General features: G+C 45.7%; 1 protein-coding gene across 1 annotated transcript in view; it reads right to left on the bottom strand.

The window, feature by feature from the left end:
• RNF13 (ring finger protein 13) overlaps nt 1–20,900 on the bottom strand; it is a 150,594-nt gene that overhangs the window by 30,664 nt on the left and 99,030 nt on the right. The window contains exons 6-8 of the mRNA XM_090051568.1: nt 15,881–15,968; nt 12,373–12,463; nt 628–733 (exon numbers count right to left, since the gene is read on the bottom strand). Of these exons, the coding sequence (XP_089907694.1) occupies nt 628–733; nt 12,373–12,463; nt 15,881–15,968 (285 nt within the window). The remainder of the gene's footprint in view (nt 1–627; nt 734–12,372; nt 12,464–15,880; nt 15,969–20,900) is intronic.

Raw genomic sequence — 20,900 nt, 5'->3', positions numbered from 1 at the left:
CATGAGGCTGACACTAGGTTAGCAACTGGAATCTCCAATGCAATTGTGAAGTGCAGATCCAAGAGAGACAGAGAGTTCTTATTTAAATGATTAGTCTTCCAAGTATTCACTCTACAGCGCACACACCATTTAATCAGTCACTGCCAATGAGACACAAGAACTAGTACAGACTAAGGAGGAATACATCTGAAGAAAGGCTTTGTTGAAAAAATTGTAGCACACATTGCTGGTCTGCAGTCAGCAGGGATTTATTCATGATGTCCCTATGCAACTGGGTTCTAGAAAGAAACAACTTAGTGCCTCTGCTGGCTACTGCAACTTGTCATTCACCTAGCCAGAACAACTCTTTAACAACAGTTATGTATTTAAGATAAAGCAGAACGTGGCTAACAACAAAAAGAATAATTACAGAAGATAAATAAACAGAAGATAACAAAAAGAAAAAGATTTATTGTGTATTGAGAAAATAACTGGGTGGTTAACAGTGGGCATTATTAGTTTAGATTTTGCATAAAACTCTTTCTAGTTGTTTGGTTCTTGAAAAGCATGATTAACTACAATGAGCCATAGTCCTGTAACTTTTATTTTTGTCTATGGAGAAAGATTATTCAAAAGATCAACACCTACCATAAATATGACGATGAGTATAAGGCAGATCCCCACTATAATCAGGAATGGAATTAAATAGTATTCCAAAGGAAGACTGAACTCTGGGATTAGCACAATATGGCCACTGTAGGGGGAAAACAGTAATTTTAAAACAGGTTAAACTGTAACACAAAGCAATGGTGATAAAATAAACACAATCAGGAAATACCACACTGGTATCACTGTCTCTCAAATAATGAAATACAAATGTACTAATCTACACGCATGACCAGGCCACCTACTGCAAACTAATAAATCAACAAACAATTACAAATTAAGATCTCTACTAACAATGTAGGGTTGTTTATTTTTGCACCTCTAGTTTAGTTATTACTGCCTATAATACAGTTATTGTTTATATCGTAATATAAATAACATAATGCCCTCAGTAGAATCAGAGCTCATTGTGTCAGGTGCCTTACATGCACACAGACCAGTTCCTGCTCCAGAAGCCTCACAGTCTAGGACAGGGGTCAGCAACCTTTTACAGTGGTGAGCTAGATGCTTGAGATGTGGCAGCTGTCACTGCAGGCTTCCAATCTTTTACCCCTTATCAATTCCCTGCTTCTATATTCCCTTGCCTGCTCTGTGCCCCCCTTCACTTGCTCACTTACACTTAACAGGCTGGATACAAGCTCTTGTGAATTAGATATGACCCACCAGCCATATGCTGCCAACCTGTGGGCTAGGATATTAGCAAAATGCAGCAGAAGGACTGAATAAAAGTAAGAGGGAGAACAAAATAATCATACAACAAACATATTATTCATAATAAACAGCTGTCCCAACTTCTGTATGAGCATGATCCAAAGAACACTGAATATTAATGGACTCTTTACCATAGATTTCAGTGGGCTTTGGATCTGACCATATAAAGATGCTGTAATACATTCCATAAGCACTGAAACTCAGAGCCCTCTGAAAAGGAGGCCCCTTTAGAGTATCTCAAGTGGGACACCCAATATTGAACATCTCAACATTACTACTATTTTATTAAAGGTAGACCTAGATTTTATTACCTTTTGTAAGAAGAGCAGATGGACAAGATTCTACTAAGACTTTTTTGTAACTTAAGTGAAATTTACATGCTGCTGTATTTACAAATTACAAAAAACTCCATTTCACCCTTAAATCAAGATTGACAGGAAAACAGATTATGTAGGTATTTCAGCGGCATATTGGAAGCAAGATATGACAAATTATCTAGAAATCTGTGCATCATTCAGATTTACCGATGCATTTCAGATAACACTGTAGATTTAGTTGTAAATAATGCAGCATGGCAACAACAACAAAAAAACACAAACAGAAAAAATCCCAACAGCACAGATGTCCCTGCCCCCCTCCCCAACATTTTGACTATAAGTGTGTGACTATTGAAAATGCTGTCTTGAATGGCAATAGGTAGGTAGCGTCAAACAGAGATTCTGACTACTACTTCTGACTAGTAAACAAGAGAAGTCATCTGAATGATGCCAGGTATTTATCATCAGGAATAAACACTTGTAATTATCCCAATAGCATTTGCAGGCAAAATAACTGAAAAGGGACAATAGATATAAAGGCCATTCTTATCACCTTTGATCATCTTGAGCAGCACCTTACTCCTCAAGAAGTTCCATTGATTTCAACAATATATCCACTGATGAGCATATGAAAACTAGCCTTTCTGGAGCAATCCAAAAGGAGTAAGGCCACTGACCCCAAAGGAAAGACATAAATGAAGACTGATAGAGAAGGATAATTAAGGACCTGTATTAAATAATTCTCATATTCCAGTCTTCTTCTATACTTGCATTTTAATAGTTTTGTTCTCACAATGTATTTTTTTCTACATCTTTACACTTCCTCAAATGCAATGTTTCACTTGAAGAACATGAGCAGGGGCCCCATCAATGTACTTCAAGCCCATACTGAAGATTCACCTAGGGATGAAAAGATAGTCACCTACTTCTCTGTTAAGTCAAGGAGAATGCCAGTATGTGAGTGGTTTTGTAATGAGCAGTGGGAAAAGGACAGAGACCACCAGACCAATTTATCATGAGCCATCTCTGGATAAAGAATAAATACATTGAGGCAAGAAAATGAAGGAACATCACAATCCCATTTTAGATTCCCCCTTCACAGTAGAACCTTGCTTTAAAAATAGGGCAGGGCACAGTTAAAGTGGTATGGATTTGAATGGACACGCTTTCAATTTTACCTGCTGGGCCTCAAAACAAATAACTATTTCATTTTCTGGTTTCAGTCTTTACAGACACAGTATAAACATGTAAACTACAGTCTTTATTTTTAACTGTTTAATTATATAGCACTTGGTGATATTATGGTCAAGATTTAAAATAAGGGTGCTCAGCATTTGGTTTTAATGGTTCCTGTTCTCACTCTTAATAGGAATATATTTACCTCCGTCTTTTCAAATATGGATTTACCTTATAAACCAGTTCTTGGAAATCAATCTATTTTTTAAAAACATTATGCTAGCCCTGTGTTTCAAAGTTCATTCCTATACTGCATCTACATCGGAAGGAAAAGAGGGAAGTATCTAATAGATATACTGTAATCTTACATCAAGAAAACAACTCTTGTTTATATTTTCTGTCTGAAGTGCTCAGTAGTTTTGTTCTGCTATCACCCTAAATTGCTATAAAATAAACCCAGTGCTTCCCAGTGCTTGGAAGAAAAGCAGGTTTTGGACTTCATGAGCAATTTTATGATGTCAAGCATTTTTTTCACCTTGACAGATAATTGAATTATTCAATTTCTTAACCTGTTCTTCTTCTGGTAACAAAATGTTTGCTATAAAATTCCAAGTCATATTCACCCAAAGACGAGCAAATTTTCAAACTTAGTTTCCAATACAAATGGGCATGCATAAATACTCAGATAGTCGATCAATATCTAGACATACTTTGCTACTCAATAGGAGCTTTGTATACTTAAGTTATCCAAAACATCAAGATTACTTATCAAGCAAAAAGCAATTTTGATCCGATATATTTTAGAAGGCTAATTAATACAATGCAACCATTTTAATGAACAAAGAAAGATAAACCATCTTCTATTTTAATCAATGAATCCCTCAGAAATATCCAAGTATGGATGGCTTCCCCTGTGGTTCAGTGGTAGAATCCTTATCTGCCACACAGGAGACCTGGGTTCAATTCCTGAACACTTATACAACTAGAGCCACGGAGGCACTGAAAATATGGTCTCAGTCCAGCATTTGGATTCTCAGTGACCTGTGGAGGGTCTGGGCAGCCTCCACTCCTCCAAACTCCTGCCTAGGTATATGTGTCAAAGGTCTAGGTGACCTCTCACGCATACACCATTATCCAGAAGGATTGACCAAGTATGTTTTTCTACCATGTACACAGCAAGATTCGGTGCAGGGCCAAGCCAGAATCATCTTCCCCATGCTGGCTCCCTGTGCTATGGGCAGCATGCATCCCACTCCAAGGCTTGCGCTGCCTGCAGTGTGCAGGCTGGACCTAACACTGGGAACACTGCCTGTACCCCAATGTGCAAGCATAGGCCACACACTGCATATGGCACCCAACCAGAGTGGCTCTGCATACTGGCTCCAGGGCCAGCATAGATCAGGTCACATGGCACCTGTGTGCTACATGTGCAGGGTTCTGCAAGCTGCATGTTTGAAACCTCTCCTGTAGCTCAGAGAAAGTAAAAGTGCTTTTTCATCTGAAAATGGACCTTTTTCACCCCTGAAGAATAAGTCCTTAAATTCATATTTATTTTTTTATGGACAAAAAAAGTCTGTATCTTTTTTGGTTCAACAAAGCCAATACATGTATGATGAGACTATGAGCTCAATTCTATTCATTTTTGTGCACCATTAATAGAAATGTTTCCTATGATGCAACTATGGACCATATTTTCCCTCATTTACAATTATGCTACTCTCACTGAGGATAATCAGGTTGTATAGCTAAAACTGATGGCATAATTTGGCTCCCAATTTTTTTACAATTTGTGGGTCAGAACTAAGCCTGAATTTCAGATCCAAAGCTGAGTTTGAAGGACTGGCAAATGGGAAAAAAAATAATTTAGTTAAAAACTGAGCATATTTTATAAAAAAATAACTGAGACATAACAAGCATGGAACGTCCTTGGCTATTTTTAGTGTTTTTCCTAAGTAAAACTTCACTTTAAGCAAATCACCATGAAAGTGGCACATCAGGTAACAGAAACCAGCTCCCCTGAACAGAGAAAATTAAGGTTGAATGGACCTCAGGAGGTCATGTAGTTCCACCCCATGCTCAAAGTAGGACCATCCCCAACTAGATCATCCTAGCCAAAGATTTGTCTAGTCAGGTCTTAAAAACCTCCAAAAATGGAGATTTCACAACCTTTCTGTTCTAGTGCATTACTACCCTCCTAGTGGGAAATTTTTTCCTAATATCTAATCTAAACTTCCGTTGCTGCAACTTGAGACGGTTACCTTGTTTTGTCATCTGCCACCATGGAGAATTGTCTAGCACCATCCTCTTTTAAACTTCCGCAGGGTGCAGGTACTTGAAGGCTGCTATTAAATCCCCTCAGTGTTCTCTTCTCTAGACTAAATAAGCCCAGTTCCCTCAGCCTCTCCTTATGGCTAAGTACAGACATTAAAAAAGGCTGAGCCTGAATCAATTCAATCTTTGCAGGTTAGTCTAACCTGCATAGATTGGACTGAGAAGCAAACAGCCATTCGCTTTTGATTCTGGGAATGCAGGCATGTGCCTGTAGTGGCTCAGGCTAGAAGCCGGGGGGAGGGGGGGCACTAGAGCCCCTCCTCCAGTGGCCAGAAGGCTGGAGGGAAGCTGAGCTAGGGGGGTTGGGTCTGGCCAGGCCCCAGCAGCCTGAGTATGATTAGGTAGGGGTTTAAATCTCCACCCTGGCCCCCAGCCACAGTGTGCTTGGAGTGGGAGGAGAGAAGCAGCCCTTGACAGGCTTTTTTTTTTTTTTTGGGGGGTGGGGGGCGGGAAGCATGGCCAGACCCCAGCCCTGGGCCTGAAGCGAAGTGGGGGAGGGGGAAATCACAGGGAAGTCGGGCTGGCAGGGACCTCCAGCAGTCCTCTAGTGTCTAGTCCAGCCCCTGCCTAAGCCCTGGCCAGACCCTCCCATACAGGCATTAGAATCTAAAGAGTGGAGGGTTCACTCACCAGGGGGGCTCTGTACTGCTGGGGAAAAAAACCACCAAGGGCTTCTTGCAGCCACTTTCCCCCACCTTGAGGCCAGTGCTGCACAGAACTCCCCGACCCCTCCTCATGGCAGGGGAGGAGGAGGAGGAGGAGGAGAGAAGGAGGAGGGGGAGAGCCCTGTCTGCTACAGCCGCTGTCACAGCCTGGCTGGGCCTAGGCATGGGGAGCTGAGAGCAATCTAAGTGCACATCTCCTGTGGCCCCAGCCCAAGCCACAGCTGGCTGGGAAGAACCCAGCCCCAGCCATCCGCCTGCCTCACCTGGGGCTGAGACTGTGGGGCTGAGCTGGGCTGGTCTGTGGGTGCCGGTTTAGGTTTGCTTAAAGTGACATTTTACGTAGAAAAAACACAAAAAATAGCCAAGGAGGTCCATGCTTATTATGTCTCAATTATCTGAAACCCATTCCTGTACTTTGTCTAGAGTTGTGTTGCCTTACACACTCCTTGAAACTCAGCCAAAACCTGCCCTGCTTTGTTGAAAGGTTTGTAAATGTCAGCAACAATCCTGACAAAAGTGGCTCAAGTTTGGAGTATTATTATAAGGAACTCAAAACAAAGCAAGTTTTGTATGGATTCATTTGTTTGCACAATAACACTAAAAATATTATTCTATACTGTTCTTGCAAGGATGCATGTGTAAAACTACCTGAAACTCACAAAACATTTGTGATTCAATTCTTATTGCAAAAATATTTCTTTAAATACAAAATTTTTTAGTTATCCTTTGACTAAATACCATAACGGAATCAAAACTTCTCACTCTCAAAAGGCACCAACCCCGCTGCCCTCCTGCCACCTTCTCTGGCTACCTAATCCATTCCCGGGTAGTCCCAGGTGGTGAGAACAATGCACAGGGCGCTGGAAGCCCGCCAACCCCGAGTTTCCCTGAGCATGCCTGGGCTTCCAGCACCCCGTGCACAACTGGATCTGGAGGGGTGCTGCCTGCAAGCTGGGGTTGCACCCACACAGCTAGTACCCCACCCAGGTGGCCCTAGGGAGCTCTGCCACCATGGAGGGAAGCACTGGGTCCCCCTGCATGACATGGCAGCAGCTCGCTTGGGCAGGCTGCACTGTGCAGGGGAATCAGGCCCCTCACCACTTTTTTTTTTTTCTTTCAGCAAAGCCTGCTGTCTGTCTGTCTGTCCGGAGCACTCTGATTGGTTACTTCAGTAAGCACTGTGATTGGCTGCCAAGACAACCAGGGCATGTCCACACGAGCATGCATGTGTGTCTTGCAGCGTCTCAAAGCAAGAGGCACAAGCAGGAATGAATAAATGCTCCCAGCGCTGCAAATTTGCAGCACAGGGGCAAAATTAGACCGCAGGATATCCAGGGGTCAAAAAAAAACCCGCAGGAGAAAAAAGTAGGGAGCAACCAGAGGCTCAGTCCTCCACAGAGACACTCTGGTAGCCAGCCAGAGTATCTCTGTCATTGGCCCTCTACACTAATGCCAGGGAAAAAGCAGGAGGAGCTTGCACTCATGTTTGCAAGCAACAACTTCAACCTGGTTGGACAAATTGAAACCTGATAGAACCCTACTCATGACTGGGCAGTAGGCATTGAGGGTTACAGGTTGTGCAGGTGGGATAGAGTGGGGAAAAAACGTGGGGAGGGATGTTGCTCTCTATGTTAAGGAACAATATACATCCTTTATAATCAAGATGGAATCAGAGGAGGGCCAAACCAAAATACTGTGGGTCAGGATTCAAGGGGTTGGGAGGAAAGTGGGGGTAGTGGGGGTCTACTATAGACTGCCACACCAGAAAGATGAGCTAGACCTGGAATTCTCCAGACAGCTCTCAGAGGCCGTATGGTCGAGAGATATGGTTAGGTCACCCATGACAAAACTACCCTGACATCTGCTGGGAGGAGCAGTCAGCCAAATCTAACCACTTACATAGGTTCTTAACCTGCATTCAGGACCTCCACCTAACACAGGAGGTATATGATCCCACTAGGGGAATCACCTTGCTGGACTTGGTGCTAGCTACAGGGGATGACCTAGTGGGGAATCTGCAGGTACAAGGTAACCTAGGGGATAGTGACCAACAATTGACTGAATTCACTATCCAGTGAAGGGTGGGTAAACTAACCAGCGAGGCTGAAGTGCTAGACTTCAGAAAGGCTAACTTCAGTGTGCCCAGGAGATTAGTTAGTGAAGCATTAAAGCTCAAGAGCATTGGCGAAATGGGGGTCCAGGAAGGGTGGTCGTTCCTCAAGGGAGCAATCCTACTGGCACAGAAGGAGACAATCCTATGGTGCATAAAAGGGGGCAAAGGGGCCAAGAAGCCCTCTTGGTTGAACAGGAAAGTTCAGGAAAGCCTAAAGGCAGAGAATGAGGTATACAGGCTGTGGAAACAGAGGGCAGCTACCAAGGAGGAGTACACCTCCCTGGCTCGCACTTGCAGGGAATCAGTTAGGAAGACCAAACCAGGATTGGAATTTAGGCTGGCAACAAAAATTAAGGACAACAAAAAGTCCTTCTTCAGGTATATAGGGAGCAAAAGTGAGGTGCAGGGTAGCACAGGACCCCAAAAGGACAAACTAGGGGCAACTGGTGACAGAGAGGGGGGACAAAGCTGAGGTCTTCAACGAGTTATTTGCATCTACATTACTAGACACAGACTAAGACAAATCTCCCAAATGGATCACAGACAGGCACAGGAGGGATACCAACCCACCAACTGTTAGCACAGACTTAGTGAAGGGGCACTTGGAGGGACTGGATGTTTTCAAATCAGTGGGCCTGGATGAACTGAGAGAAGGCTGAGGGGGGATCTAGTGGCCTTTTACAAACTAGTCAGAGGGGGACCAGCAGGCATTGCGGGACTCCCTGGTCCCCTGAGCAGTACCAGGAGTGACTAGAAATAACAGCCACAAGCTGGCAGAGGGTAAATTCAAATTAGACATCAGGAGGCGCTATTTCACTGTCAGGGAGGCTAGGAACTGGAACCAACTTCCAAGCGAAGTGGTGCTGGCTCCTAACCTGGGGGTCTTTAAGACAAGGCTAGACAAACACCTTGTTGGGGTCGTTTGACCCCCGTACTCTTTCCTGCTATGGCAGGGGGTTGGACTTGATGATCTGCTCAGGTCCCTTCCGACCCTACAAACTATGAAACTTCATCCAAGGGTGCTGAAAGAATTGGCCAGTGTCAGAATTGGCCAGATTTGGCCAGAGCCCCTGGCACGGTTGTTTGAGCAATCATGGTGCTCCAGTCAGGTCCCAGAGCACTGGAAAAGGGCTGGTGTGGTGCCTATTTTCAGAAGGGGAGAAGGGAGGAACTGGGAAACTACAGGCCAGTTAGTCTCACCTCTATCATTGGGAAAACTTTGGAAAAAATCATTAAGGAACATGTTTGTGGGAGCCCAGCAGGGGAAATAATGTAGAAAAGAAATCAGCATGGATTCATTGCAAGTAGATCCTGCCTGACTAACCTTGTTTCTTTTTATGACCAGATCACAAAATGCTTAGACGCAGGAGTTGAGGTAGATGTCATCTACCTAGACTTTAAGAAGGCCTTCGATACGGTATCTCATTCTGTTCTTGTAAATAAATTGACAGGTTGTGATGTAGATAATTTCATGTTCAAGTGGGTGACAAACTGGTTTAGGGGGTCACATCCAGAGACTGGTGGTGGGTCAATATTGACCTGGAAAGATGTGGGCAGTTGAATCCACAAGGCTTGGTCCTTGGACTGGTGCTAGTCAGCATCTTCATCAGTGACTTGGACGAGGGCGTGGAGAGCACCCAGTCCAAGTTCGCAGATGATACCAAATTATGGGGCAAAGTTAACAAACCAGAGGGTGGGGAACAGATCCAGGCAGATCTGGACAGGTTGGAAAAATGGGCAAAATGAAATAGGATGCAATTCAACAAAGATAGGTGTAAGTGCTGCACTTGAGCAAAAAGAACCATGAACACACTTACAGGCTAGGAGATGACCTTCTCAGCAGCACCGCAGTGGAGAGGGATCTTGGAGTCATAGCTGACTCCAAGATGAACATGAGTCATCACTGCACTTTATCATGCATTAGCAGATGCATGATGAACAGGTCCAGGGAAGTGATGCTTCCTTAGTATGCAACACTGATCAGGCTGCAGTTGGGAGTACTGCGTCCAGCTTTGGGTGCCGGACTTCAAGAGGGATGTGGAGAATCTTGAGAGGGTTCAGAGAAGCGCCACTCATAGGGCCTTGACTGCAGGTCTCTGACCATATGAGGAGACACCAAGGGACCTGGATCTCTTCAGCCTTCGCAAGAGAAGGCTGAAAGGTGATCTTGTGGCTGCCTATAAATTCATCAGAGGGGGGCAGCAGGGAATAGGAGATGCTCTATTTACTAGGGCACCCCCTGGAGTAACTAGGAACAATGGCTACAAAGTGACAGACAGCAGATTTAGATTGGACATTAGAAAGAACTTCTTCACAGTAAGGATCGCCAGAATCTGGAATGGGTTTCCAAGAGAGGTGGTGCTCTCCCCTACCCTGGGAGTCTTCAAGAGGAGACTGGACAAGTACCTAGCTGGGGTCATCTGATTGCAGCGCTTTTTCCTGCCCAGGGCAGGGGGTTGGACTTGATGACCTGCTGAGGTCCCTTCATACCCTAACATCTACGAATTTTTGAATCTGTGAATCTATAAATAAAGTGCCAAGAGGCTGGGGCTGGGGGGGCAGCCACTGAGGTGGCTGGGGGTGCAAGCAAGGGATGAGGCCAGGCAGGGCAGCCATTGGGGGATGGGGCCAGGCAGGAAAGCAATGCAGGGGGCTGGGGTAGTAAGCAGGGGTGGGGCACATGCACCCTACATGGGGGGTAGCCCCTGCAAGGGCCATGTGGCCCCTGTTCGGGGCTGTGGCCCTGTGGGGGGCAGTCTGTGAGCTGTGCAAGAGGGCTGCACCCTGCGGAAGGCAGGGGGCCCCACCACTCCTGAGCAGCCCCCCTGCACATTACCCCCACAATCCACCCACAGCTACTTACACACTCCACGGCCCCCCACATCCTTCCACAGCCACCCAGAGAGGTTTCAGTATGTAAAAATGGCCACATATATTCTAAGAATTTTGAAAAGTTGGCCCAAGTACTATTCATGATGACAAGATGACAAGAAGGCTTTCGACACTGTCTCTCACCCCGTTCTCAACGAGGGGGTAAAAAGCACCCTGTTCAAATTTGCTGATGACACTAAGATGTAGGGGGATGCGGGCACACTAGAAGGAAGCATCAGGCTACAATCAGATCTAGACAGGTTACAAGGGTAGGTGGATGAGAATAGGATGGGATTCAACACAAACAAGTGCAAGGTGACGCACCTGGGGAGAAACAACCGGCACCATACCTACAGGTTGGGGAACTCCCCTCTTGTCAGCACAGAGGCGGAAAAGGATCTTGGAGTCATCATCGACTCCAAGATGAACATGGGCCAGCAGTGTGGGGAGGCAGTCAGGAAGGCCAACCGTACCTTGTCATGCATCCACAGATGCATCTCGAGCAGGTCCAAAAAGGTGATCCTCCCCCTCTATGCGGCACTGGTCAGGCCACAGTTGGGAGTACTGCGTCCAGTTCTGGGCGCCGCACTTCAAGAGGGATGTGGACAGCATGGAGAGGGTCCGGAGGAGGGCCACTCACATGATCAGGGGGCAGCAGGGCAGGCCCTATGAGGAGAGGCTACGGGACCTGAACCTGCTCAGCCTCCACAAGAGAAGGCTGAGGGGGGATCTTGTCGCCTGTTATAAACTAGTCAGGGGGGATCAGCAGGCATTGAGGGAGTCACTGTTCCGCTGAGCACCACCAGGAGTGACCAGGAATAACAGTCACAAGCTGGCAGAGGGTAGGTTTAGGTTAGATATCAGGAGGTGCTACTTCACGGTCAGGGCGGCTAGGATCTGGAACGAACTTCCAAGAGAAGCGGTGTTGACTCCTACCCTGGGGGTTAAGAGGAGGTTGGATGAACATCTTGCTGGGGTCGTTTGACCCCAGTATTATTTCCTGCCACGGCAGGGGATTGGACTAGATGATCTACTCAGGTCCCTTCCAACCCTAGAAACTATGAAACTATGAAGATGAACAGAAGTCCTGAAGAAGAAATAGTATTTTTCATAGAAAATATAAAACAAAAAGATTATCTATCAACTAGTCAAAATTACAATCAGGACATATATTTTAGAATTACCAACATTTCTAGTGATTGCTTTTATTTAAGAATTTCAGACACTCAGATCACTTAGGCACTCGTGGTAGAGAATCTAGGTTAAAACTGCTTAAACACAAAATCAAATGCGGTAAAGCATCTTAACACTAACACTGAAAGTACAGTGAGCAAAATCATGGCCCCATGGAAGTCAGCAACTAAACTTACACTGACTTTAAGAAGGTCAAAACTTTACTCAAAATAGCTATAGTCTAAATTATCAAAAATCCTTTTTGTCTTAAAATTCTATAATTGATTGAAAAAGGTGTGAACACAGTGTAAAGCACAATGACTTTGCAAGTTAGCTTAAATAATAAATAAAAAGATAAACAATTACTTACCCCTTTTCATAAGTAAAGTCTTCCTTAAGGGAATTAGCTGATGACTCACCAATGAAGACAGAAGGAATGTCAATCTTCTTTAAAACTTCAACTGTTTAAAATATAGCAGCAGAAATAAAAGACCAATTTTGACATAATGGTATTCCTCTATGGGCACACATTTAAATCAAAACCAATTTATAAAGAGCCATTAATGTTATGAGACTATTATTGTGGGACGACATCCTCTACTAGAGATTTAATGTTTGGAGATAAATATATATTCTATTAATTTAATGTATTTTTTCCTTTATGACTATCTAAGCTTCATTGTCAGTGCAACTATAAACTCAACATTCTGAAGAAATGATTTAAAGGGACATAAATCCTTTGGCAAAAAACTGTCTAGGTACAGTTGGGGTACAGATAAATACATGAACTATAGGAAGCACAGGGATTGTGGAAACTTTACCTCACATAAGCTACTCTACGCTAACAGTCCATTCACCTGCACTTTCCCTGAGGTAAGTGAAAGCAAAACTGAGATAACTTAGCTATCAAAGGAAAAATGGTTCGTTACTACAGTTTAGTTTTCAATTGTCATGGAGAGAATGCAGGAAAGCAGCTATCATAGAGTAGGTGACACAAAATAAACCTCTCACTCCTTTTAGCTTACTGGAATTTGTTCATTTATCCATGCTTCAGTTTAATCTTCAGCTGGTTTAAACTGGCAATTTCTTGAAGCCACATTGATTTACACCACCTGAGGCTACAGCTATAAACAATCTACTTTTTAAATAGAAATTAATGAACAAGAGATGATTTGAGAATAAAAGAGGCCAAAAGTGGGAAAGAATCAACAAACCAAACCCACTCACATTTTTCTCCTTTAAAAGAGAATCTATTTTTTAAAGTTTGTTGATCCATTTTTTTAACCTTGTTCTTGACCCTTGTGAGGGAATGGGGCCTAGGAGTGGCCGTGAACTCCCTAGCACCCCCCTACCGTCACTTCAGGTGGACTCAGCACCCTTGGTTTCTCGCCCGCCACGTCTTTGATGGTAATAAGTTTATATGGGAGGCTGGCTTTATCCCCTGGTGAACGGTGAGTGTGTTACTACCCCTACTCCGTATGGGGTGCCTCGGCGCACCCCGGCCTTAAGGGCAATGCGTGTCTCCATCCTCCCCTTTAGCATGCCCCAAGCCTCGTAGCTCTTCCTGGACGTTGTTTGGTCCTTAACTAACTAGCGCCCTACCTGGCGCCCCCCCTGGACTGAGCCCACAGCTAGCGCCCCACCTGGCGCCCCTTGGGCTGGGCCCACAGCTAGCGCCCCACCTGGCGCCCCTTGGGCTGGGCCCACAGCTAGTGCCCCACCTGGCGCCCCTTGGGCTGGGCCCACAGCTAGCGCCCCTTCTCCATCGCTCCTGGGCTTAACCGGCAACCTAAATCAGTTATTTGTCAATGGGGTCAGGCGGCCCGAGCCTTACCTGCTCCCCCTCTGAGTCCAGTGAATGATAATCATCCAATTTGGCTCAGGTGACCTAAGCCTTACCTGGCCCCTTCTGAATCCTATCAAATAATGGCCGTCCAATCATGCGAGTCAGTTAGGCTCAGGCAGCCGGAGCCTTACCTGGCCCCTCTGGTTCCTTGGACTCCCCTTCTATCACGGAAGCCCTCCGGAACACTCTTTGTCCCGCACCTGTCCTGGGTGTCTGTCCAAAGTCCCTGCCGCCCACCTTGGGGTGGCTTAATATAATACGTGGCCCACCTCGGATCTGTCGCCCCCTCTCTGGGGCCTAAGCTGCTCTTCTCGCACCTGTTACCCTTCTAGGGCCTTTGCTGCACTCCCCACACTCCTCGCCCTCTCTAGGACCTTTGCCACGCTCCATGCGCCCGTTGTCCTCTCTAGGGGCCTGTGCCGCACCTCTCGCGCCCTGCTGCCCCACTCTGGGGCCTGTGCCACGCCTCTCGTGCCCGCTGGCCCACTCTGGGGCCCGTGCCGCGCCTCTCGCGCCCGCTGGCCCACTCTGGGGCCCGTGCCGCGCCTCTCGGCGCAAACCGCTGTGCCACACTGGCACCACTCACTGTGTCCCACTGGGCACCGGGAACCCCCAAGCTACTGGGGAGCCCCCGTGAGGCCTCCTCGCACCCCGACAGCCACACCCGGTCCTCCGGTATAATCATAAACAAACCAAGCAGTCAGCCAGCCGGCTACAACGTAACAAAAGGCCTACCAGCTTACAATCCCAACTGCACACAGTGCTGACTCTCAGTCGCTACCGGACTCTCTCTCTCTCCCCTCGCATCATTGCAGCCAGCCAAACCACCATCATTGACCCTGCTGCTCAGCTCTCCCGCAGAACTGCAGCTCCTGCGGCTGCCAGAGGGGAACTGCCCTGGGCCCAGGCCTGAGCTGTTATAAAGGGCCCGGCCCTGCCCCCTTCCGGTCACCTGACCGGCTGGTTACCACAGCAACCTGCAGCTGCGCTGCCCTGCTGATTGACAGCCGTTCATTTCCTTTACATAAGGCACAGTACACCTCAGTGCTCCTGTGACAACCCTTTCATATATTCTTGTGACCCACATTTGGGTCACGACCCACAGGTTAAGAAACACTGCCATACAGAATAGTACACAGTTTTCTCTAATAATTTACTATTACTTTGTTTGTTGAAAGTGATTTTTCAGTTTATTAAGTTGTTTTTATTCGGAAATGCCATGCCTGTTCTTATTTATGTCTTTGTGACTCAAGAACATGAAAAAACAAGAAGAAAAGGATCAAAATATCACAAAGAAAACTAGCAGCACTGAAGTCAAAAACAAATATTTTGGATCTATCATTCTTTAGATATATAATTTTGTTATACAATAAAAGAGATTGGATACTTCCATGACAACTGTGGGATTTTGTGGTAATGTGTTATTTATGGTTAAGAATGCCTCAAAAAATTCTCAAAAAAAAATGCATGAATAGTTATATATACATGCTTAGATGATGGAGATATACAAGTGAACAGAAAGCTACACACAGAACTGTACACATGTAAAACAGCCTTTTGCTCCAAATTACCATATGTAATATAATTAAGTCATGAATTCTCATCCAAGGGAGTACTAGCTATTTTTGCTGCATTCCTCCGTTAGCAAACCAGACAGGTTAGGTTTCCTCCATTAGCAAACAACAGAAAACTAACACCTTTCCATCTATTTCTTGGGGATGGTCATACTCTTTTCTCTCAGAAATACAACCATTTATCTCATTAAACCTGAGCTACAACTTTAACAGAGAGAACAAAGAAAGGAAAATAATTTTATAGCACACACAAATCATATACATTTTACAACACACATAAATAGTATAAACTCATATTTACACTAGTCTCTCACAGGTTATGACGTTAAAAGATTTCTGCTTTACGATTAAAGGAGAAAGTTTCTGGTTGTATTTTTTTAAACTGAAGTCTATACCAAATACTACAATGGGTGGGAATGATTTTCAAACAGGAGAGAAGAAGTGATACCTGTACTTACTGTCGTTGGATCCCATGCTAATCAGGTCATCGGAATCAACATTGTGAACTAGAGCTGCTTTGTATCCAGCTCTCTGTGCATTAAAAACCTGTAAGCCATACAAAATACCTTATTATAAACAATAATGCTGATATATTGCAGATTCATTCACAGTATAATTATGATTAAATGGCTTAATCTTCATTTATCAATTAATAACAGGACATTTTAGGGGGTTTTTTTAAATCAATCATATCCTTTCAGGACAATACTTCTGTACTTTCAAAAAAGTTTCAAGTCATCTCTGTGCAAGCAGATGTTACACATTTAGGAAGACAGACCTAAAATCCTTCAACTTTAGGATAAAAACAAACAAACAAGCAACATCCCTCTCCCATGTAGCTGTATCTGAAAGGCAAAAAAGGAGCTTATTTTATTTAAGCAGAAGTTACCTGTTGTAGTATTTTATGTGAGGACAGGCAACTCAACTACTTTTGCATCTATAAATCTTGCTTGCATCTCTTTATTACTTGCCAGTGTCAGATACTGCCTGTATGTTACCCCAGAGTGGTTCAACATTACGCATATCAAACCTTAAAGTGCAACATTAAGTAACTGCACTGCTGGCATTCTGGTTTTAAGTCAGTATAACCTGGCATGAACTAGCTAAAACAATTAGGCCTCTGGCAGGCATTACATTTTTTTGAGTTATATACAAGTTTCACGTGGCAAACCGTAACACACCAGATGTTAAATCAGTTTATCCCTGGTTAAAATGGCAGAACAGACACAAAGGAGTTGCTTGTTGAAACAGCAACTTCTTTGTGGCATGTAAGCCCACAATAATTTTAACATGTGGCTACTTGGAATGTTACAATTTATCACGCAATACATTCATCAAGGGTTAATGTGAGTAACTTGTCAGGGGCACCTACCTAAGGATACATCTAGGTTGCAGTAATTGTAACCATTACAGAAATATCTCAGCAAACTTTAAAGTAGCTAGCTTACATACTGGTAGCAGTGCATATGGAGCGGCAAAGTCCTCAGTGCAGACTTAAAACGTTGCCTGAGACCTTGGACAGTTATCCTAGATTATGCTCTGCTGCTGTGTCTGTATTGCTATCAATACTCAGGCTAGCTTTGGTACACTGACAGGAGCTGCAGTCATTGCAGTGACTATAGTTTCAGACCAGGCTACAGAAGATGCTCAGTTTCTACCAGGAGAATCACTGTTCTCTGGGTTGAAACCAGAAGTATATAGACATTCAGGCTTTTTCTCCCAGAGGAAAAATGGCTGCTCTAGGAAAAAAAACCCACTGGAACAAGCAGACTTAAAGTTGCTCAGGAAAGAGTTTCCCCCAGAAGACTGAGGCTAGGGACAAAAATTACACAAACTGATATAAATGACTGGAAACCAGTTTAAACCTGTAACAGAACAGAAGTTCAGTGCATAAAAAATGGTTTCAAAATGGCCAAAACCGGTTTAAGATAAACCTGGATTCATGTAGTATCAGATTTAATTGATCTAGGTAAAACCAGTTTATCACACTTCTGTCCCAAATCCTCTCCCAACTCAAGTTACCTCACAGTCCCCTAACATCCCAGGATGCTTTGCACCTCCCCTGCAACCCACCCCAGGGCAGGCGGGCTAGCCTTGGCTACTGCAGTCTGCTCCAGTTGAGCAGGGACCAGCCCCACCCTCAGGCTGTCACGGAGTTGAGACACCAAAGCCTCTGGTCCCTAGCCTGCATCCTGCCAGTACTGCCAGCCTGGTGGGGACAGGGAGGCAGGATGGGGGAGAAACAGAGGCCCCCCTCCAACCATGGCCCCCCAGTGGTCTGTGAGAGCTGTCCTATCCTGCTGCTGGGCATGCTCAAGTCACTGAGGTTCTGGAGGGAGGGGAGAAAGCACTTCTGTCCCAGTGCCAGCACCCTGGGCCACGTGGGAGATCCCCACACCTATCACAGAGTGGTTGCTGCTGGGGTCTCCATGGAAACCAGGCCCAGCCACACAGGCAGGGGAGGCTGGAAAATTTAGTCCACTGCTGGCTGGATATGGCCTGTGGGCCGCACTTTACCCGCCCCTGCTCTAGTGCCCTTCACTTCTGGCCTGGGCCACTGCAGGCACGTGGCTGCATTTCTGGAATCAAAAGTGAATGTCTATTCACTTGCTTATTGGTTCAATCTACAAAGCTCAGACTAACCCACAAAGACTGAATTGATTCAGTCTCGGCCTTTTTGGCTATCTGTACTTAGCCTGAATGTCTACACACTTTCTCCCAGGTTCACTCTTCCTGGGGACCAGGGGGAATAGAGCTGGAGGAAATGCTCCCGTCCCTTCCAAAGACCAGGATAACCCCAGTATTGGGGTGCCAAATGCTCCACATTGCTTCTCACACCAGAGTTCCCTGTGTGTGAAGCTTTGCTGCACTACTCTCTCCACCCAGCTCACAGGACTGGAGCCGAGTGGCAGGGAGCAGCACAGCTTCCTGCCTGCTTCTCACACCAGAGTTCCCAATAGGAGAAGTAGGCAGGAGCTTTGCCCTGCTGCTCCCTCTAGTCAGCTCCCAGGCACTGGGAGCCAAGTGCAAGAGCATTACTGTCCCCTACCAGCTTCTGTTTGGCCTCTGCCATTCAGGTGAGTGGTGGGGCAGAAGGAGGAGCTGAGGGAAAGCCAACTGGGGGAAACTGAGCTGAGGAAACTCTCCCCAAGGCTGTCACTCAAGCAAGCTGGCTTTTAAATTTCCACCCCCATGGTGTATCTGAGTGACAGGAGAGGCAAACAAAGAATTGGGCTGAGGGAAGCTCTCTCTGGAGTAGTGGAGCGAAGCCAGAGTCCCAGGAGTGAGAAGCAGCCCAGGGTTTGCCCCACTGCTCCCTCCACTCCATTCCCTGAGACTAGGAGGAGAGTGGACGAGTAGCTGCTCCAGGCAGAGGGGCTTTGCCCCATTGTTCCTCTCCTCTCCCCGGCTGGTCTGTCTGGGTGTGGAAAGGAGCAGTAAGGCACATCCCACAACCTAGGCTGCACCTTGTTGCTCACTTCTCTCTTGGACCAGTCTGGGAGGGGAGAGTAGAGAAGCAGCTGCCAATCTCTTCCCCAAACTGGATGCTGCGCAGCTAGTGGTAAGACATGAGGGTTTTGCCTCAGTGCTCCCTCTCCTCCACTCCTGGAGGGCAGGAGTGGAGTGAAGGAAGCCGCTCTCCCACCCTGTTCCTCAAAGCCCAATCTGCGACAGGCGTTAGAAATCTTTCCCTGCTGATCCACTCCTCACAGAACTGAAATCACCTCCATCTCAGGAAGGCATGGAGAAAGGAGAGAGGGGGCAGCTACAAACTGAATGTCTTTGCTGCTCCATCTCCCAGAAAGATTTCCACTGGGGGAAATTTCTGAGAAATTTCTGAGAAATTTCCCTCAATAGAAATAAATATCTGTATACAATCTTACTCTACATCAAACCAGTGGAAGACATTCTTGCATTGTGTAGAGCTGGCTTAGCAAGACCTACATTCCTCTTGCCCCTTGCCTGCTATAGTGTAACAGGTAAATCCGGGTAAAGGCAAAGTAGATGTCACTTCCGCACGCTTCAATGATCTGTGGCTGCTATAGGATCCCGGGAGTCCACAGAACTTTCCAAGGTATGTTATAGTATCAGTCAGTCTCAGGAGACTACAAAAGTTATAGTTATAGGGAAAAGGTTATGGTCATAAGTTATAGGGTCATAACTACAAAAGTCATTTCAGTTGGATGGACATTGAAAACCCTCATTTGAGGTCCCACTGTTACAAATATCCTTCCAATAAAGAAGAACTAGGCATGACTTTCCCTGGGAGCTGCCATTACCACTTTCAAACTGCTAAGAAGGGTCATTACAAAGCAGCATCAATGATCTCCACCCTCACTTTGAAAAAAGCTAACACAGGAGGCTTATTATTCAAATTACTGGCAGTCTACAATAATTACTTAAGGAAGACTTAGTATGAACATATAATATTTACATTCATATAATGGACAATTATAGAAGGTACCATTAAACATTGAAATTAAGCAACAGTTATTGTACTGTATCACAGCATTAGAGATAAACTTATTCCTAGGAGTACAGCAGTAGGCTGTAGAATCTTGGATACAATGGTGTCATAACAGTTACCATTAAAAGGCAATATATCTAGTAGATACACCAACACCATTTTACAATTCTATACATCTATAGAGCAGTCCCACACACATAATATGCAGCAGTGTCCTAGAGATTACCATTTTATCAAGAAATAATAAGCATTTGCTAAAATACGACTCTGATATGGGAAGGCTGCAGTCATCCTAAAATTCCCCATAGCCCCTGCTGCCCCCCCCCCCCCGATCCAGGTGCACGAGCCCAACCCCATGCCCTGCCGCTGCTCGCGCAGCCAGGGCACGGTGGGGCAAACCTGCAGCTTGTCCGGGAGGCGCAGGGAGGCTGAGTGAGCAGCAGGAAGGCATAGTCCCTGCTCCCAGTGCCTTCCGCCACCCATCTGAAGTGTAGCCCAGCCCAGTCCACCCTGTGCAGATCTGTACCCTCCTGGACCAGCGGCACATGGCAGCATGCAGTGGTAGGAATCCACTCCCTCCCCCCTCCCCCCCAGCTGGGCAGCTTGTCCCAGCTCCAGTCCCAATCCCTCCCTCACTGTGGGGGTGTTGATCTGCCCCCACACCCCCATACCCCTTCTCTCCCCCCTCTGCCCACAGACTTACGAGCTGGAGGCAGCTGTGTCCAGCGTGATTAAGGACTGCTGCCTGTTTCGTCTATGGATGAATCTCCAAATTGATTTGGAGGCTTCTGATTCGATTCGGAGCTTTTAATGGGTCTCCTGATTTGATTTGTATTCAGAGATTCGGCTGCCAAACTGAGCTAAATCTCCACTGAATCAAAATCGGCTACCAAAGCTCTGCACCACCCTAATTGTTATGAATGCTGGTGAGCTAATGTTGAAGACCAACTGTAAAAGGCTGTTCAGAAATCTGCTACTTTCTGCTCTGATGGAAAGCACTGGTCTAGCAT

Source organism: Crocodylus siamensis, chromosome 6, assembly GCF_052110815.1.
Source record: "Crocodylus siamensis isolate JL-2025a chromosome 6, ASM5211081v1, whole genome shotgun sequence".
Lineage (NCBI taxonomy): Eukaryota > Metazoa > Chordata > Crocodylia > Crocodylidae > Crocodylus > Crocodylus siamensis.
Note: the sequence above shows the minus strand (reverse complement) of the source record. Positions and strands in the feature narration are given on the sequence as shown.